The sequence below is a fragment of the Melospiza melodia genome, chromosome 2 (assembly GCF_035770615.1).
Source record: "Melospiza melodia melodia isolate bMelMel2 chromosome 2, bMelMel2.pri, whole genome shotgun sequence".
Classification (NCBI taxonomy): domain Eukaryota; kingdom Metazoa; phylum Chordata; class Aves; order Passeriformes; family Passerellidae; genus Melospiza; species Melospiza melodia.
Window position 1 is genome coordinate 112,211,301 of NC_086195.1, and position 19,204 is coordinate 112,230,504.

Sequence of the window (19,204 nt, forward strand, 5' to 3'; positions counted from 1 at the left end):
AATACTCTCATTTATTCCTGTAGTTAAAAGCATGAGTCTACAAACAGTGAGATTGATAATTAGGGAGAAGCTTGCTTGTATATGATTCTAAAAGAGGATGGTTTGTGTTTTGGATTTAGAATAGCTGTAAAATAATTGCCTTGAAGTTCACAATCTATAAGATGAAATATAAGTAGTTGAAGCTCGCATCAGCAAATAGTGTGAGCATGGGGGAGTGGGTGCATGACTCTTCCTTTGATTTATTTTTTATTGCCTGTGCAGGAAAAGTATCAGTAGGTATAAAGTAAAGTAATAGCAGGACAGATGAATTAATTGCTTCATTAGCCAGTAAAATTAGAGTTCAGGTAATGGATTTTCCACAAAAGGATTTACAGTCATTTCTGCTACTTTAAAAAGATTTCACATTCACTTTGGATTTAAATGAATATAAAATTTTATAAGTAGTGTTTGCTATTTTGCATCCTTTCAGATACTGTTTCCAGGCCTGATTCTTCTCTCATATGCCTACAAAGACATTAAATTTTAAACTTTTTAAGAACAGACCCACTGGGTAGCTGGAGTTAGCCTAGTTGCTAATAAAGTATCTCAACAGCTTTTCTTTTCCCACTTCAATATTATCCTCAGAAATGCAATATGAGGAGTTTTCTGTCTTCTGGCATTTTTTCAGCTTTGAATGGTGAAGTAGTTGTTGTTTCAACACATGGAATTCTTCCAGTTAAAAGAAGTAAAGTTTATAAATGACATAGGAAATAATTTCATTTAGGATTAATTACTTCTGCAGCATTCTAATGCCAGTGAAGCTCCGTTCAATATCAGCAGACAAGGTTGTAATTAAAGCAGTCTGTGGGCCAAATTCCTCCACCAGACATGTGGTTCATGTCTGAGCCCTTGCCAAGAATGGTGAAGCGAGACAGGAGTTTTAAACTTATATTTTTAAATAGGATCAGGCCCCTTAGAGTTCATCTGGGAATTTGTTTTTGTGGGACAATCAAAAGGACCTTGCAGAAAAAGAGCAGAAACCTTTAGGGCAAGACTGCAAATGAGATGAGGTGGGGGAATTCTTGTCCTGGCTCACAAAGTGCTCTTGGCAAGAGGAGCTTGTCAGTTCTAGTTTGTTGTTTCTTTATTTATTAATCTGAATACACTTATTAACAAACATTTATCAATCGGAATACACAGGACAACAGCAGGGATCTAAGCATACCTTTGTCTCAAGTACAGCAAGTAGTTACAGACAGAGTAACTACCAGATTCTCCCACCAATTCCAGTAGATTTTAGAATGTGGCTGATGGTAGTTTTGATTCACCATTCTAAAATTTTTATTGTCAATAATGGACTTTTCTGTCCCAAACTCACCAAGTGCCCAGATATCCTTAGGCAGTTGGTACAGATGAGGCCGCTGAGTCCCGGTGAGATTGAGCATCTATGTCAAGTCTGAACTGTATAGTTCTGCATCACCCATCTCCTGTCTTTCCAGAGGATGTGGAAGAAGCCTCTTGTTGGGTTGATGAATTCAGCTCTGTCCATGTAGTTGGGTAAATATGGAGGTGAGTTGCAAAAGCAGTTAGGGGTTTGTCCGTAATAATGTGCAGATCTAGGCAATCTCTGGATAAAAGGCCCTCATTTTAATTAAATTAATTCTTTGCTATTCCAACTACTTAACCACAATCAGCCATGCTCTACAATGGCAGTGGAAGGTCATGTCAGACAATTTTGAGGTTTCTCCTATTCAGCAGCAGCTCAAATTTGTGATCTCCTCTTGGGATCTTCTGGAATTTTTTTTTTTCATGACAGCCTTTCCTAGAATCTAGTTTTCAAGTTGTTGTAGGAGCCAAGAACTACATAGGATATTCCAGGTATGAAGCTTTGGGTAATTGATAGCTGAATGGCCTAGACTGCCCTGTTTACGGTTTAAGTCCATATCCCCTAGCAAACATACTCCTTGTATAAGGCAGAGAGGAGTGTTCTCTGAAGATGATTTACACCAAATGCTGCCATGTCACCCATGGCTTACAGCCTGCCTAACAGGCACAACCCCACTAACCATTGCAGTGCCCACTGAATACAAGTTATATCAAGAAAAACTAAAGAGAAATTCTCATAGGTAAAAAATGTCAACATGTGACTGAAAGTTTTTAGGTTTGCTCCATTCTCATTTCCCTTATATGAGCTATACAGAGCTAGTTATAGGCATATGAGCATAATGAAAGAATTGCATATCAATAGTTTAAAAAATTATATCAGTCTATTCGTTTTCTTCAAGATTAAAGGGCATGCAAAACTAGAAAGAATTTGCTTCACAGAGCAGCATTGGTAATGTTGAATGTAATCAGTAGAACCCGGTAAAGAGTGAAAAACCAATGTTTTGTGAATTAGTTCACTAAATGGGTCTAGTATTACTTGACCAGACTTCTTCGGGACCTGTATTTTCTCCCCTGAATATTTGTAGGAAAGGTTTTTGTTTGCAGCGAGGCTTTTATTAGTTGAAGCAGCTCTGTTCATTCTGAAGCAAGAGCATTCATGCCAGAAGTTCCTGTTCTGACCTCTCTATCTGTACATGCAAGTACTTGGTGGTGACCAGAGAAAGTCAAATAGAAAATGGATGAGACAGATCTAAAAGCTCTTTATGAGCCCCTTTCTTTTCTTCACTAAGAAGCAGAGATGTTTTAAATTCTGTCCTCTTCAGTCCATGATAAGCCCACAAACACAGAGTCTCTGTAATCACTAGAAGTTTCTTTTGGGGAGCTCCAGGAAGACAAGGAAAAGAAGAAGAATAAAAAACATCTTAAGCACACAAAAAAATATCTAGCCCTATTTATTTGCAGTTCCCTTTGGCATAATGTGCTTTCCACTCTTTTTGTGAGTTCCAAGTCCCAGTAGAAAGAGCAAGGATTATGTTGATCAGTTGAACTGATGAAGCAGACCCAATTTTGAATTTTGGTAAAACCAGTGATTCAGATCTCATTGCTATGATCTACATGCAATTAGCATGAAGTGTGGTTATTTCTGGAACAGTTCTTTAACAGAAAAAGGATGCCTGACCTATAAATTCTGTCAAATTCCGTGTTTGTTTAACTAATCTCATTTGTCTTAATGAGCCATTGGACTGCTGTCAGAGGTGACTTTAGAATGAAATTTTAATTGCTGCAATTTAACTTCTAATGATGAAAAACGAATTACTAATCAGAGTTTTTCCTGACTTCCACACATGTTTGAGGAAGTTGGGTGTCACAGCCTTGTGCACAGAAATGTGCATCACTGGAGAATCCCTGTCATTCAGCAGCATGGTTGTCACCAGCTGGAAAGAGCAGTGAGTGTGAAGGAAAGAGTTTCTCTCTTCCAGCATGTAAAAAAGTGAAGTAAGCCAAAATCCCTTTTAGTCTTCCAGTAATGCTTCTCTCTTTCTCTGAATAGTGTAGTTTCCTAAGGCAGCTTCTGTATACTTTAGCTCATCTCTTTCCTCTTAATTTAGGGGATCAATCCTCTTCTCCATAAAATAATAAGAGAAACCCTAAATATATGAGGGAAATTGAATCTTCTGGAACAATTTTTAATATGTAGGCCTTTCTTTTGTTAGCTGCTGTCAGACACAAGTGGTAGGAGAAGAGTCCTTTTCTCAGAAATCCAGCTGCTTGTTGGTGTCCCCTACTTGGTGGTGGTGATGGTTGTGGGTCTTCTGATGGTAGGTGGCAGATGCACAATGTTAACATCTTGAGGACCCAAGGCTCACATCACCTGGTATGTAACTTTTCTCAAACGTGAGTAGCAGTGGACTCTGGTTTCAGTCAAGCTACGTCAGGAAAAATTTTTGCCCGTACTGTCAGGTTCTAGAAAGGAAGGAAATTTAAATCCTAGGAAACTGACATCAGCAAGATTTTTCCTCTTCTGTTTCTCTAGTTTCTATAGTTACTGAAGTATGCCTAGACAAAGGCACATATCTTAGTTACTTATTTGTAAGGGAAATAATTGTTGTGCAACATGTGCATCCTGAGCAAAGGTGTCTTCTGTGTTCCTCCTCTATGGTTAGGCTGTGTGGTGCCATTGATACTTTTAAATACAGAATTTCTACTTAAAAATCAAAGGCATCATATGAGCAAAGTTCCTAGTTTGGGTGACATGTAGCAGTTTTAAAGAGTGTTTTGTCTTTTGTTCTAATTCTGTGTTCTATAAAGAGCATGTAGAATAAGCTTGGTTTATGTTGTTTGTTATTAAAAGCAGTGAGCACTTTCTTTTAAATGTTATGAGACCTGGAAATCCTTTGTGCCTGGCTAAGCAATGTATTCACAGGCACATTTTCCACAAGTATGTGTGTAAATAATGGTGGTGTTATTACAGTAAAGGGAGTAAAGACCTTAGGATCATAAATTTGCATGACATAATGATAAATAGTTTGCTCAAGAATGGTTGGAGTTTTAAGATGTAATTTTCGTTGATGATTTTTTTTTTAAGTTTTGGCCCCTGAGAACCATAAAAATCTACAGTACACATTGGTAAAAATCAAGACTAAAGGCAGTAATGATACAGCTGTCACGGACTGAGCATGGAAGGCTGAAGGAAAATGAATGCTTTCTGATTCAAGAGCTTTCAAGCTTGTTAAAATTAGATTAGATGCTTTCTTTAAAATGCTGCAAATCTGGTTTTGAGAAGAGAGTAGGCTTTTGCCTTTGATGGTTTTCAGCAAGATCAGAGGTAGAGCTTTCTGTTTAGTTCAGAGAATGTTAGAGCTCATGTCTGTTGCTTTTCCATGAGGCACTTAAAAATATTTGATTCGCTGAATCCTTGTATTTCTCCTTTCCCGCTAAAAAGATCACCTGGGCCCACTAACAAAAGTATATAAGCTTGGCAGTGTTCACTTACCCAGCCCTTTCCTGATTTCTGTGTGTGCACATACATAGATTTTTTTAAAATAAATCTCAATTGTAAAAATTAATTTTTAAGATTGGCAGTGCTGGGGACTTCATTCTCATTTTTGTCATTTGTTTAATACCTTTTAAAAAGAAACACTTTTTGTTTCATTGTATGCACTGTTTTGTCAGCATGTACCTCTCTGGGAGAAAAAGCCTTTTCAATGTTTTGTCTATCCTCAAAGCATGGTATATCTTCTGTTCCTTGCATTGTTTGGAGCACTGTCTCAATGTCCTTTTACTGCAGAAATGCCTATTTTGTATTTGGAGTACCTGATTCCTCCTGTTACAGTGATCCTGCCTCACGGAGCACTCCTCGCCTCAGAATTAATGGAAACCCTCACCAGGTTGTGACTCTCAGGCTAAGAAACCACACCATGCTGGGGAGCAAAAGACAAGAGGGGAGCGAGGGGAGCAGGTCTCTTTTCCAGGGCATTTGGGCTTCACTGAGCACAGTCAGTGCCCTTCATTCCTAGTGAAGGCTGCACGCAGCAATCCGGGCTGTGTGCTCGTAAGCAGGATCACTGCACTCCTGGGGAGGTGTCTTGCTGGAATGGACAGTAGCTGTGGCATTAGCTTACATGGGGGCTGAAGGTTTCCAATTCTGTTGTGGCACTGAGTCGTGTTGGTTTAAAGGCAAACAAAGGCAAACTAACCCTAAGCCTGGGTACAAGAGGAAAACCTTCTGTAGGTCGCTCTATTTCTGTCTGGAGAGATCAAGGCTAGACAAAGGGCTGATGCCCAGTGACCTTGCATTCTCCCCAGACTGTAATGCTCACTCTTTGTTCTTAACATGGGAGGAGACCCTGATGTAGGCCAACAGCAGTTACTGTCTGATTTCACACTCACCGCTGTCTAATACTGCAGCACACCAATAAAGCATGGACCTTTACCAGCTGGAGAGGCTGCTGGCTACTAAACCAACACCAAGCCTGATGAGACTATAAGCATGTCAAGCCATTTAACTGTGTATGCATGGAATTAATTTTTTTATTATTATTATTTTTCGTTTCACCTGTACCTGAAGGCTTTTACTCATTCTAACTGGTATTTTGCTGTAAAACTGTCACTGGTTTAATTGTTCTGTCCAATTGCTGGCTGTTGCTTTGTCCTAAATATGAGGAAATTGGTTCCTTGAGAAGGTGCACCATTTTCCCAAATTCTGCTCACTGCCGTGGGCGTGCATTTTGCAGCTGTGACATCAAAGTGAACCTTTCTTCCTCGCAAGCTCCTCTTCAAGCCAGGCAGAGTTAGTAGTTGTGTGACATTGGATTTCTTCACAAGTTTGTTTTTAATTCCTGTTTCTCCTCAAAATCTTTGGTATTGCATTCAGGGATGTTTGTACATTAATTTACAGCTGTTGTGTAACTGCTTTTCAAACTAACAAACTGTATCCACTGCTCCAGCTTGATTCATGTAATGGGGAAGAGAAGTGCAGCTTGATGAACTGGTTCCCCTCAAGCTTTTCTGGAAGTCAGTGGGATTTTTTTCTTACATTGAGGGAGAGCAGAGCAGAATCTCTATCCCATAACTCTTCAGCAGCATGACTGTGCCTGGTTCACAGCTGGGGAGAGAAGGGATGGACACCATTATCGAACTCTTCTTCAATCTGAGGTGATTGATCTGATCACTTTAGTGATTGGTGAAGTGCATATGAAAACTTCTGCTGCTTCATCTGGTGCTATCTCTCCCCCATGCCACATATCTTTTCTGACCAAAACATTTAGATGCACATTAGAGCTATGCAACCACTCTGAAAATGGAAAATTAAGCTTGACTGTGTGGCCACAGCAGTGGCAGCTCTGTCAGATACTTTCTTATTAAAGAGCCTTCATAATGCTTAGTAATGACAAGGAGAAAGGGGAAACAACTTGGGTTTCATCTGCCAGACTGGAGTTTAGAAAACACTGATCAGACATTAAAGTTGAGTTGATGGGATGTGGATGTCACAAACCTCCCCTGACTGCACAGCAAGCCACAGAGTAGGAGTAAGAGAGAATAAGCCCTGCAACATTCCAGGTATTGAGAAAGGTGCTTTTCTGGCTCTTAATATGTTTTTAATTTCTAGTAGTAATAATAACAACCTTGAGAACAGTAAAACTCTCAAGAGTTGACTTGATGATGACTTAAGCGGTATATGAAGTTTTCCAGCAGAATTACAGTCACCTTTAATAATGTTTTCTCTCACTTTCCATAACTGAGTCATTATCACTTCTCAGTACTCCACAGAAAAGAAGCATTCCCATGGGCATCTTAACACTTCTATACTCTTCCTCTCTGTTAAAAAAACACTGTGTATGAATGGGAACTGTTCCTTTTGAAGTAGATGCAGAACACTAAATGGCCTGAGTGTGTTATTCTGCAGTTTCAGAAAAAAAGGAATGGAGGAGGATTATCTTCAGGATACACTGAGTCCCATTTGTCTCCCTCACGAAGAGGGGAGCTCCCCTGTTAGGTTAGTTTCTAGGGATTTCAAGTCATCTCATGCTGCCTGTGTAGTCAACAAAGAGGCAGCAGGCAGTTCAGGCCACCTATGGTGTGAATTGACCTCTGGGAGAGACTTGCCTCATCATGTGGAAAGTACTGATTTTAACTGGTTTTCCTTTGATATGAGCCATGCTTACAGCAGTGTCACTCAGCCCAACACTCCATGGGCACCACCCTCAGCCCCTGTGGGTTCACAGCTGTGTGTGACAGGAGCCAGGAGTATCCAAGGTACAGTGAGTGGGATGGATTGCCTCTGGTGGCCGAGGGCAGAGCCCAGACTGTCCCTTTGGCAGGGCAGCCACAGCTTGCCAGCACTCTGTGCCTTCCTGCCCCCAAACTGCAGCAAGCAACTGATGTGTATTTTGACAAGGGTGTAGCTGTTAAGTATTTGATTCTAGCTGCTGGCTTCTATTTGTGTAGCACATGGAATACGTATGTTGGTTGGGAGAGATTTGAGACACGTGTAAAGCCAGGAGGGTAACCCATACTTTCATGCCCTGTGGCCATGTAAAATGCCATTGTCGTTTCATAGATGTTTTCCCCCAAGTTAGATTTCAATCTGTCTTGAATAGATTTCACTTAAGTTTTGCTTCTTTTGTTACCTTCACTACTGCAGCACTTTTCTCTGGTGTCAGTGGAACTAAGAATCACTCCAGGTATTTTGGCATTGATGGTAAAATCTGGCATGCCACGGTAAAGTGCATTCTCATTATTTGCCAGTGTCATCAACCAGTGTTGGTTTCTCTTCTTAAACCCATACTTAGAAAATAATTAAAGCATATGCTTAATAATTCCTACCCACTCCTCCAATGATGTAATTTTAGTGTACACTTAAACAATCCTCAGATAAACATTCTTTTGTGCTTTTTCTCTTGATTTGTGTGTATACAGCTGACTCCATTAAATTTGAAAGATGGCCCAATTCTGAATCTAAATAAAAATCACTTGAAGTATGAGCAAAGACAATTCCATGTTACCAGCTGCAAACCATTTAGGCCTCCAGTGTGCAGTAGCATTTGCTATTTGGCGAATGATATGCTAATAATTGCTTGTCAATCCATGAATCCTTTAGGGCAAATTGTAAGGGATTTCAGTACCTTGTAAATAGGATTGGTCTTCTCCCTTCTGCTTCTGTTTATATTCTGCAGTGTGTAGTTGATGAGTAGAGCCTGTATGAATATACTCTTCTGTGGCAGGAGATCAGATGAAACACTTTGTTAATTCAGGTTATTTATTCCTCACCTCTGTGAAAAAGAGAAAGTGGCTTTGCAGCACTGCCATGACCCATCAGCATGACACATGTCCTGATTGGTGATGGGGGAGGGAAGAACCTCCATTTTCATTTCTTCATGGCTTACTGATTTTTTCACACCAAAATGAACTTGTTTCCCACATTTCCCAGAGCAACATCCAGTGTGTTGATATCTGTGGCTGTGTTGGTTGCAATTAGGCCCCAGAATGTACTAATGCAAGGACATTTTCAGGTCCTCTCATAATGCAGCCACTTTCTTATAACTAGTTTCAATTTTCACTTGTTCAGTGTATTGGCAGGTGGGGTCTGACTGAGCTCTTGCTTGCAGGTGCTGGTGGTTGGGTTTGGTCTCTGCTCCTGCCCACATTGGTACTAAAAGGGAGGATGCAGCATTTCAGCTTGCTGCAAAATAACTTTGAGAATGTCAGTGGTGCATTGGCATGCAGAGACTTTTATCAGTAGGGTGTGTACACAGTGCTGTGAGCCACCAGGCACATTTTTTGTGATACTTTCCGTAATACTTTTCCCAGGTTAATGTCTTCCAACTGTAAGATAGGGTGTCTTTCTAATTCATTGTCCTTTTGATATTTTGTAGTTTGAAATACTTGAGTTGTACTGATAAAAGTTACAGTACATCAGAGCTTAGTTTTAGGATTATAGATAGGTAGATAGATATGTGAATATATCTATATCTTTCTATCACAGATAGGTGCTATTTAACTCCTAGACTACAATGCTGTGAACTTCTCACAGAGGTGCAAATCATTTATTCGCTGTCGTATGACAGGCATAGTGCCAGAATTTCTTTGTTTCCACGTTTGAGGTGATATCACTTTTCTTATGTCTTTTGTAATGTAGTTAAGTACTTTTAACCTTACAACCTTGCTATTAATCTGTTTCACTATTTCTCAATGATGAATTCCATTTCTTTGGAAAATACTGTATACAGTTGTGTGCTAGTGTCAATAAAATTGACATTTGTGTAACAAGCTGTGGCATTTTCTCAAATTTCACTGAACATTGATTTAGTGTGAAACTGTTGGTAAATCCTTTCTTGCTAGCTGTAATAATACAGACCTTTATTTCGAAGATAAATACTGCTTTGACTTTGATTTTTAATAGGCTACATAACTGTCATGATTACGTAAACTGATAACTGTGCTGTTTTTTCCTTCTCTTTTCAAAGGAATGATTTATAAACGTGAACTGCTTTGGAACTGGAAAACATTCATGTTCTAGCAATAAAGCTTGAGTTCTTCCAGAAAATAAATAGGTTCTACTACCGGCCTAATAATATTTATTTTTTATTACATTTACTGGAGTATCTCAGCTGTGTTTTTTTAGCAACAGGAACATTTACCTATCATAATTTAGGGAGGACATAATCACATGATAGTAAATTGTATTTGACCCTATTTATACACGGTGATGTATGTGCTTTACATTTCATCTTAGACAGCCTGTTGGCTGTGGTAGTCAAGAGCTTGTCACATTTTTTTTGGTTGGATTTTAATGTATGATGCCAAAATGGCACAGACTGTAAATGTTCTTCCACATGACAGATTCTTCTTCTAAAACAGGTTTAGATTGTCAGATGTATGGAGGAGGGGATTACTGGGAGAAGACTGGGCATTTTTGGCAAACTTTCTGTGCAGTCATTAATCTGGCTGCCTCCCAGAAGACAAAATTTGCTAATTTCAGTAATTTAATCTAGTGTATATGAATCCATGGAAGTGTAACTAATTGTCTAATTTTTTAATATTTTTAATCCAAAATGAAATGGGATTTTATATCTGTGAAAATCTGAAATTGTCATGCTTTGTGCATTAAAAGTATTGCTTTTCTTATGTAAATGTAATGCTAGCATTTCCATCCCAAACAATCAGAGGAGCATGGAAAGACCTACAAGGTATAATATACATCCTCGTGTTGTGTGTAGAAGTTGGGGAACTAGTAGTTTTCTCCCTTCATGTTAGATCTGACTGATCTTAGCAGCAACATTTCTGTAGAAAGTCATCCTTTTTCTCTAGACCTCAACTAGTTAAATTTGTACTAACTTGTCCTGTAGTTCCCTATGAAGTACTGATTTGAGTGTTTGAAGTTCTACCTTGCTGGCAAGAATGGCACTCCTGGAACAATTACTGTATTGTTGTATTTATTCTCTTTCTATAGAGTGGATTGCAATGGTGAAATGTTTTATATTAAGTTTATGTTTAGAATCATAGAATGGCCTGGGTTGGAAGGGACCTTAAAGACCTCCTAGCTCCAACCCCCCTGCCATGGGCAGGAGCACCTTTCATTAGACCAGGTTATTTAGAGCTCCATGCAGGCTGGCCTTGAGCACTGCCAGGGCTGGGACAGCCACAGCTTCCTGAGCAAGCTGTTCTAGTGCCTCATCCCTCCCACAGTAAAGAACTGCAGCTCAGTCATCTGTGCCTTGATTCCTTCCCTACAGAGACACTAATTTCAGCCAGTTTTATCAGCTAAAAGACACTTAACAGTCCCATGGTGAATGCAAGTGGATGCAGTTCCTCTGGCTTCAAGGCTATTTGGGCTAGTTTGAGGACCCTGGTGGCTGTGTCTTGTAGCATAATTTCACATACTGTAATTTAAGATTATAACTCCTTGTGGTACTTTCTTGAGAAAGCTTGTCCTAACTGATTTCTCTTTTGTCATTTTTCTTAGCAGGTTCTCTGACTGGCAGCCCTCACCTTTCAGAGCTTTCCATCAATTCCCAAGGAGGACCATCAGTGGCAAATATGACTTTATCTCCAAACTTGAGCCCTGATGCCAAGCAGTCATCTCCCTTGGTCAGCCCTTTGCTGAATGACCCGTCATGCATCAGGGCTGATGATGAGGAAGAGGTCAAAAGAAAGGTAAGGTGAATGAAGTTGGCCTTGTCTCTCTTCTCTCTGATGTGTTGTGATAAATCTGGGTTGTTCCTGTTTGGATGAGGTCTCCTATAAATCTGAACTTGCTTTTAAGGAGTGGAGTTTGTTGTAACAAAACAGTCAGCTCCATTGTCTCACTGGAGAGAAAATTTCCAGGTGACAGAAAGAAAAGGAGCAGTGTTGAGCCTGTTGTGGGAATATCCAACCCAGGCTCTCCAGTCTGTCTCTGCTGGGAGCACCACTGGGAGCATCTGGGTGTGGGAGTAGAAAATGCTCTCTTTGAGCCACAGCCTGCAGCAATCAGCTGGGAGTGCTTGGCTCAGACCCATCATTGCAGCAAAACCATAAGGAAGCAACACATCCAAAACTGATTTTTGAAGATAAAGTGTTTGTGTGAGCTGGGCTGTTCTGGGTGCCTGCTGGCTCATTCCTCCACTGCTGCTAGGTGAGACAGCTTCCTCTTGTCCTTCTGTAGCTAGTTTTTTCTCCTTGTCTTGGAGCATCTCAGGAGGCAAAAAGAAACTCTGATGGCTTTGCTGGGAAGTGGGAGTTTGTGTAAGGAAGATCTCTTTTCCCACTGTGCATAGTTAGCAAGATGTGTGAAGGAAATTTGAGAAGAAGAAAATCCGAGACTCGGTTAATGGAGCCAGGACTCTGTGTGCCAGTCCAAGACAGAGCAGCCAGTGACTGTGTGCACCAGCTGATGATGGTTCCCTGGGGATGCATCCTGACTGGGAAATGCCCACACAGACTCCCTGGGCAGGGCATTCACAGTGTTTGCACTGCATCATTTGTCTTCGGGGAGAAAACAAAGGAAAAATATCTATGGAAGTTTTTTTCTTAATTTTTACTTCCTAAGCAACACAGAGGAAGATCAGCTGGGTTCCTTTGGCTCTTCAGAATTAAGAAATTTTAAATCTGTAGCCTAATCTAAAATCCTTCCCCTCTCCCACTGTTAGATTATCCAGCCAAGAAAATCTTACAGGTTTGAATTTTTTTCAGAAGTATTTTTCCTGTGGATTACCATCCTGATGACAAAACTTAACAATAATCAGACACAGATTTTTGTTGCTTTGTCAAATTTTACACTTGATTTAAATGGTCATTTATCCTGCAAAGGATTTTTTCATGAACTTCACAACATGTCCTGCTCCAGAAATAAACTGAAAGGAACATCAGCACCCCAAAGCAGTAGAAATCATCTTGGCAGAAAAAGAAGTCTCTCAAAAACCCACAGAAAGTCCTTGTTCTCTTGTGTTTGCAAGGAAGGGTTGCTTTTAGGGCTTCAGGGCTTAGGAACGTGCAAGGATGAGTCACAGCATAACCACAAGCAAGGGTCACTGGTTTGTAACTCTCTCTGTGATTTATTATCTACAGTTTTTTTTCTCCATAAAAGCAGAGGAAAACCTAATGTGCTTGCAATTCACAGAGGTTCCCAACTGAGAAGGCTTACTTCATTGCTAAGGAAGTGGCCACCACAGAGCGAACATACCTGAAGGACCTTGAAGTCATCACATCGGTATGTTTGCTTGAGCCTGACTCACAGAACACGTGAAACTCTGGGCAGGGGGAGAGTTTCCTCTGCTCCATTTAACATCCTCGTGCTGCTGTTACATTCTGCACTGAGGTTACTCTTTGCTGTGCAGGGCAGTTCTCCTCCAGGGAGGAAGTAACACGAGAATCAGAGAGCAGAGGTTTGCTCTGTGGTTAGTAACATGCACTAAGGAACTGTATCAGGTTGAGGAACTTGGGACACACTTCACTTATATTTTCTTGCTCTCATGCTTTGTGGTTATAATTACTAAAAATGCCTGTGGGTTTTCAATGACTTCTCTTAAAACTGAAGCAGCTCCTTAGGGGCACAGATAAATGTTTTCTACCGTATTAAATGCCCTCCATTTAACATGAAATATTGCAGAATACCTGTTTGAATGCCTCTGATTTTTCAGAAATTGAAACTGTGTGTTAAATGAGTCATTCATCTGTAGCATCTGATCAGTGTGATTGTTAAAATCACCAAGGCAAATAGCTGCCATCTTTGCACACACAGCAACAGTCTTATTTCACTTCCGTGAATAATGTGTGCAAGATCTGGTCTGAAATAATAATTTTTCTGTGAATGGCACTGGGTCCAAACCCCTTCATGGCATTTTGGCCAGCTCCAGACCTCTCAGCTCTTAAATCACCCAGTGAGGTGCATTGCCCACTCCTGTGTTGAGTGTTGTGGTGAGGAGGACATGCTTCAGGGGAGAGTGTTGGGACCAGCTGGGAACCAGGGACACACTTTCTCCTCAGCTGCTTCTCTGTTCCAGGATCCCACGTGAGAGATGCAGCTGATCACACCCCAGCTTAGACAGAGCCAGTATAACATGGTTTTTACAGGCAGCAGGGTAGCTGTGGCCTCACTGCTCCCTACCCTTGCTTTTTGGGAAGCCAGCCTGCTGAGAGAAGAGGCCAGGTTCTGTGGGACAGTTCTGCAGTCATTGCTGCAGTCTCAACAGCAGATATGCTGTTCTCATCTAGTGTTTCACCCAGTGGCAGCAGAAACAAAAAGTTGTAACCCTTCAGAGCTAAAGCCCATTTTCCACCCCATCCTCTCATTCTTGTGGCAGGCAGATTTGAATTTGCTGGATCACCAAGAGGGATGGGGCCTGGTGGTTAGCATGCAGTTGTATCAGCTGTGCTCCACAAATGACTGGCCCCGTAGGCCACTGAAAGTGAACAAGGAGCCAGCATAGCTGGAAAAGGAACAACTGCTGTGCATGAATTTTGAGACTTGGTAGATGAGCTTCAACTTTAGTTCTGCTTGGTGCTGAGATAAAGCAGGGGAGAGGGAAGCTTGGGAGGGATCGCTTTTTATCCCAGCTCTGGCTCAGCTTCAGCTGATGCAGTGTCAAGCAAGACTGCTCTAACAGTGTTCTGTGGTCCCAGCAGCCTTCTAGGCACTGCTGGAAGTCAACCACGGATAGCTGGAACCCCTCAGGGCAGTGAGGAGTGAGCACTGTTACCCTGTGGAAGACAATAGGCATTACTGCCTTGGCAAGCTGCCTAGTCCTATGGTCTTGTGTCACCCATAGTCTGTTAGGGTGAAATAAAGAGAATTTGGAGCAAGGCTGAGCAGGAGCCTGTTTCAGTCCTTACAGTGCCTGTCACTGCCACTCCAGTTTTGTGATAGCAGTGTCTTCCACTTGCTCACTTTGCCAAGTGATGTCCTCTGTGTGCACACAGCAGCAGGGCCATGGGTGCTCACTGAGCCAACTCCTGCCAAAGGCATTTCAGACAAACTCAGCAAAAAGAAAATGCAGAGCATATTTTTTTTTCACTTTTACTGAATTGTTTACAAGTATTGTAATGCTCTTTCTCCTGCACCTGCAGTATTTGCAAATTCAGTTTGTATTGACTAACCAGTTTGGGTTTGAAAAGAATTTTCAAGTTTTGATCAGTGATGGCAAAAGGGAAGGGAGTTCCTTTTTCAGCTGTGCAGGGTCTGATCTCTGATAAAAGCACCAGTTCAGCACACAGGACTGTCAGGGATAGTTTGGGTTGTGTTCCTAGTGCCAGATAAATAAGATCCTTGCTTAGCTGTTAGGAGTATTTGGGTTAGGTACATAAAGACAGAAAATGATCATACCTTCTGCATTCCACCCACTGATAATTTTGCTTCTTTTTTTCCTTTGTAGTGGTTTCAGAGTGCAGTGAGTAAAGAGGATTGCATGCCTGAAACACTGAAAAATCTAATTTTCTCCAACTTCGAACCTTTGCACAAATTTCACACTGGTTTTCTCAAGGAAATTGAGCAGAGACTTGCTCTGTGGTAAGGCTGTTGATTGTTATTTATCTGTAGTCTTTCATGCTGTTTAGCATTTTTGCATTCCCTTTTTGCTAATTCCTTGTGATCTACTGTAAGGCTTAATTTGTGAAAGTCACAGATGTTGGTTATTAACAGACAGGGTTTATTGAATCGTGCTTTGTTCATGTTTACTTGACAAACTCTGTTGTTCAGATATCTCAGTTACAGACATATGCAAATGAGATCATAATTCTGGCTGAAGCTTTCCCTTGCCAAATGTCAGTGTTTCTACATGGCAGCTCCTTTGAAGATCATGCTGCAAGCAAGGCTTATCAGTAATAAAGAGGGAAAGGCAAAGGACCAGGTTCTGTTTCTGTCAAAATAGGTACAGGCTGGGAGGATTTCACAGAGCAGCTTCTCATTCTGCAGCATCACAGCTGTGACACTCACAGGACCTACAGTGCTCTCTACAAATTGAAGGAGTGTTGGAAGAGGACACTGGGCTTGAAAATTATCTATTCCTAACACAATACTGACAGTAAAACATGGCATTTTTTACAAATAGCTATGAAGTGAATAATTCTTCCCTGGCAAGGCTCTTAATTCATTTGACCACTGAAATCTTAGCAGAGGCAGCAGCATAAGCAGAAGCCTTCTACTTGCTCTGATTAGACCTGTCTGGACTAGATTGTCCTGCTCTGTGTAGGCATTTTTTTTTTTTGTAACTTATCTTTGTTCTAGGAGCTCAGCTTTTCCCTTCTCAGTTAGAAAAGTGCCAATGAAAATCACGTGAAAGCAGAGCAGGCAGACCTAATGGGTGTTAATCAGTTTAATTAAGACGGGTGCCTCTTTAACTAATGAATCAAAACAAAAGCAAAAACACAGTCTCAGAGTGTGTGAGTTTAACTCTTGTGATGTATTGAGATAATTTAATGGGGGCACAGCACAGATCAGTGCTGTCCAAACCCACCCTGCACAGCTGCAGAACTAGCAGGTGTTTTCTGGGAGGAGGGGAATGTGGTACTGCCTCTTAGAGCTGACATCCTCACCCAGGACTTGGGTTGGCTCCTAGTATTTTATATATAAATAGATAGATATAGATATATGTATATATTTCTATATGTATTTATATATAATAACTAATATAGTTACTCCTAAGAAATGTTCTGCACAGCCTCCCTGCCTGTATCACTCTTTTTTTCATTGGGCTGCTGCTGGTGTTGATTGCACTGCCCTAAGCAGCATTTATTACAGGTGTTACAAGAAGGCTCTTTAGGATGTTATAAAATACTCATTGTTTCTTCAACTTTGGTGTAGGATTAACAGTAGTTGGAGTTAATCCCCCACTAGCTGGGGTTAAGGTGTGTGGTGAGAAAAGGGAGATTTATGCAGTTAGTAAAGGCCGAGTTCTGCTCTCTGTCAGACCAGTCTGATCTGGCTGGGTGCTGACTCCTGGGCAGATGCTGAAATAGAGATATCCCCTATATCCTTCTGGTGACATTAGAGGTGGATGCAAACCTCCTGTTCAGGTGTGATGTTTTGCAAAAATTGGATAATGCTGCACTTCCAGCCTACTGTGGAAAGGTGACATTTTGATAAGTGGAGGGAAGGATGTTAAAAGAAAGAAAAAGTATTTAGACTTCTAGACTTTCCTTGGTTTTTACTTTGTTTCTCCTTTTCAGCTAGCTTATTTTAGAGCTGAGTAAACCTTCTAATTTTCAGCTTCTCCATAAAGTTTCACAGAGTGGTAAACCCAATTTTAAAGCTTCTAAATACCATATTTTAACTGCACTTACCCAGTGATTTAAAGTGCTGATCTGCTACAAAGTTACTTTGCAATCCAAATTTATGCCGAAATATTCTGCTGAGGTAACTGTGTCCCAGCTGGGCACCTCGTTCTGATTTTGTCAGCTCAGCTATTGCATGTCCTTCCACAGTTAGTGTAAGGCCACTGGGGTTTCTCTGCTGGCTGCTCTGAACCACTTGACAGAAGAGCAGCTATGTTCCTGCATTGTTTTCAGCCTGGATGCACCTCGTGTAATACCCCTGCTGTAGACAGTGATGGTTGTAAAGTTCTGCAAGATTTGAGTGTGTGCCTTGGGAAGGAGGCAGCCCTGCTGACAGGTATTATTGTGGAGGTGTTGATGTTTCTATATAATGCCACAGATGCTGAGATAAGCCACAAGCAATAAACTCTGTCCTATAGAGATTAGTGTTTAATTAAAGAGTGAGAGACAAAATTAAACAGCCCCTCAGCATCCCCAAGAAGCTGGTGGCAGTGTGGTAGGGAATTCCTTCAGCAGCACATTCAAGGTCACTTAGCTCAGTGCCAGATTGGTGCCTCTCTCTTTGGCCCCAGGAGTTTTTAAGGCAGAGGGCTCTGGCTGCGTTCACAGCTCAGGACAGGTCACCCCCAGCTGCCCAGCAAATCAGTCATGGGCCTGGCTGGGCACAGCTGCAGGCAGGTGTGGGCAGGATTCAAGCCAGCTCATTTAAATCTGACTCTTCCATGTCAGCTCTTACATTTCCAGGCAGGTGGATGGGGGAGGAAGGTCCTGAGACCTGAGCTTGTTCTGCATTTGTCAGAGGGTAACGTGTCCTACAAAAAAAGGGCCTTTGAATGAAGGGGTTATGGACTTCATCAGGCTGCTGGAAACCCCTAGCTACCAACATGTGCTGTGGGAGCTTGTGAGAGAGAGAGAGAGCCTCCTGCAACCAGTCCTCTGTGTTCCCTAGTGAGTAGGATGCTGGGTTTTATCCACTTAAAGTGCAGTTCAGCCTGCTCACTCTACATAGGCACAAGTGCAGTTCTCTAAGGTTTGTTTCAAACTTCATGCTGCATATTGGGAGATCTAACAGGAGGTCATTCCCTGCTCTCTTAGGCCTTGCATCATATTGAAGCTGCTGCTGATGCAAAAGAGCTGTGGTGAGAACAGGGCTCGGGGATAACAGTTGTTAGATGTCTCCATGCCTTTAACTTGTGAAAACATCTATAGACTTTTAGTATTTGGCTGGAGGAAGCTCAGGTTGTGTGCATTATTAAAAGCATTTCTGGCTTGCTTGAAGGCTTCTGAAGTGTTTGAATTTGCAATCAAGGGCAGGCTGTTTGCTACAGAACACCTTAATGGCCAGGATCCTTTTGACCTGGCTATAGATTCTGGCAGGTCTCATCTGTTTCTTTACACAGTTCACCATTTTTCTCTTCAGTGCTGCATTTCCTAAGAGCAGCATGTCTCAGTGTCCAGAGCCTAGTGACAGCTTTTAGTAAGTATGACATAGATTGATACTGACACCAATAGTCAGCTGGAGAATATAGGCAGTCAGTGCATTTTTCTCAGCCAGAGTTTCTTTCTGGCCATGAAACTAAGATTCCTGGTGGTTTTATTGCACAGCATCCTAAGATGAGTGTTACCATGTTCTGGGCCATGTTTCCAGCCCTGCCTGTGTTGTTGTAAGGCCAGCAAAGCATTCCATGAATCTCCTCAGTTGCCCCAGCTGTGCTGAGCTCTGGAGGCTGCCCATGTTCCTGTGAGCAAATGAAACACCCCACTGGAGGCTGTGTGGTTTGAGGAGAGGAAGGAGGACCTTTGGTGGATGCAGGCAGGCATGGGGTTTTGCCTCCTCACACGGGAAGGGAAGGGAAGAGGAGAAGAGCAGGAACAGCACACATCAGGCTGTTCAAGTGCCAGAAGAGCTGCATCTGGCACTTGGGCATCCAGATGCTGGTCCTGGCTGCCAGGACTCCTCAGCAAGGCTTTGGATGCAAGGCCAGGAGCTCGCAAGCCTTTTTGATGGGAGAAAATATGGGAGGCATATGTCAGTGACTTTAGGCTGGCTCCTGTTTGCCAAGACCAGGGATATTTTATGGCTAGGAGGAAG

General features: G+C 41.7%; 1 protein-coding gene across 7 annotated transcripts in view; it reads left to right on the forward strand.

Annotated features, from left to right (window-relative positions):
* The window catches only part of FARP1 (FERM, ARH/RhoGEF and pleckstrin domain protein 1), a 214,472-nt gene that overhangs the window by 171,349 nt on the left and 23,919 nt on the right, over positions 1-19,204 (forward strand). For 5 of the 7 annotated variants that reach the window (XM_063149575.1, XM_063149572.1, XM_063149568.1 and 2 more), the window contains exons 14-16: positions 11,330-11,520; positions 12,965-13,054; positions 15,216-15,349. In XM_063149575.1, the coding sequence (XP_063005645.1) occupies positions 11,330-11,520; positions 12,965-13,054; positions 15,216-15,349 (415 nt within the window). The remainder of the gene's footprint in view (positions 1-11,329; positions 11,521-12,964; positions 13,055-15,215; positions 15,350-19,204) is intronic. The other 2 variants (XM_063149573.1, XM_063149571.1) reach the window with 1 other exon arrangement.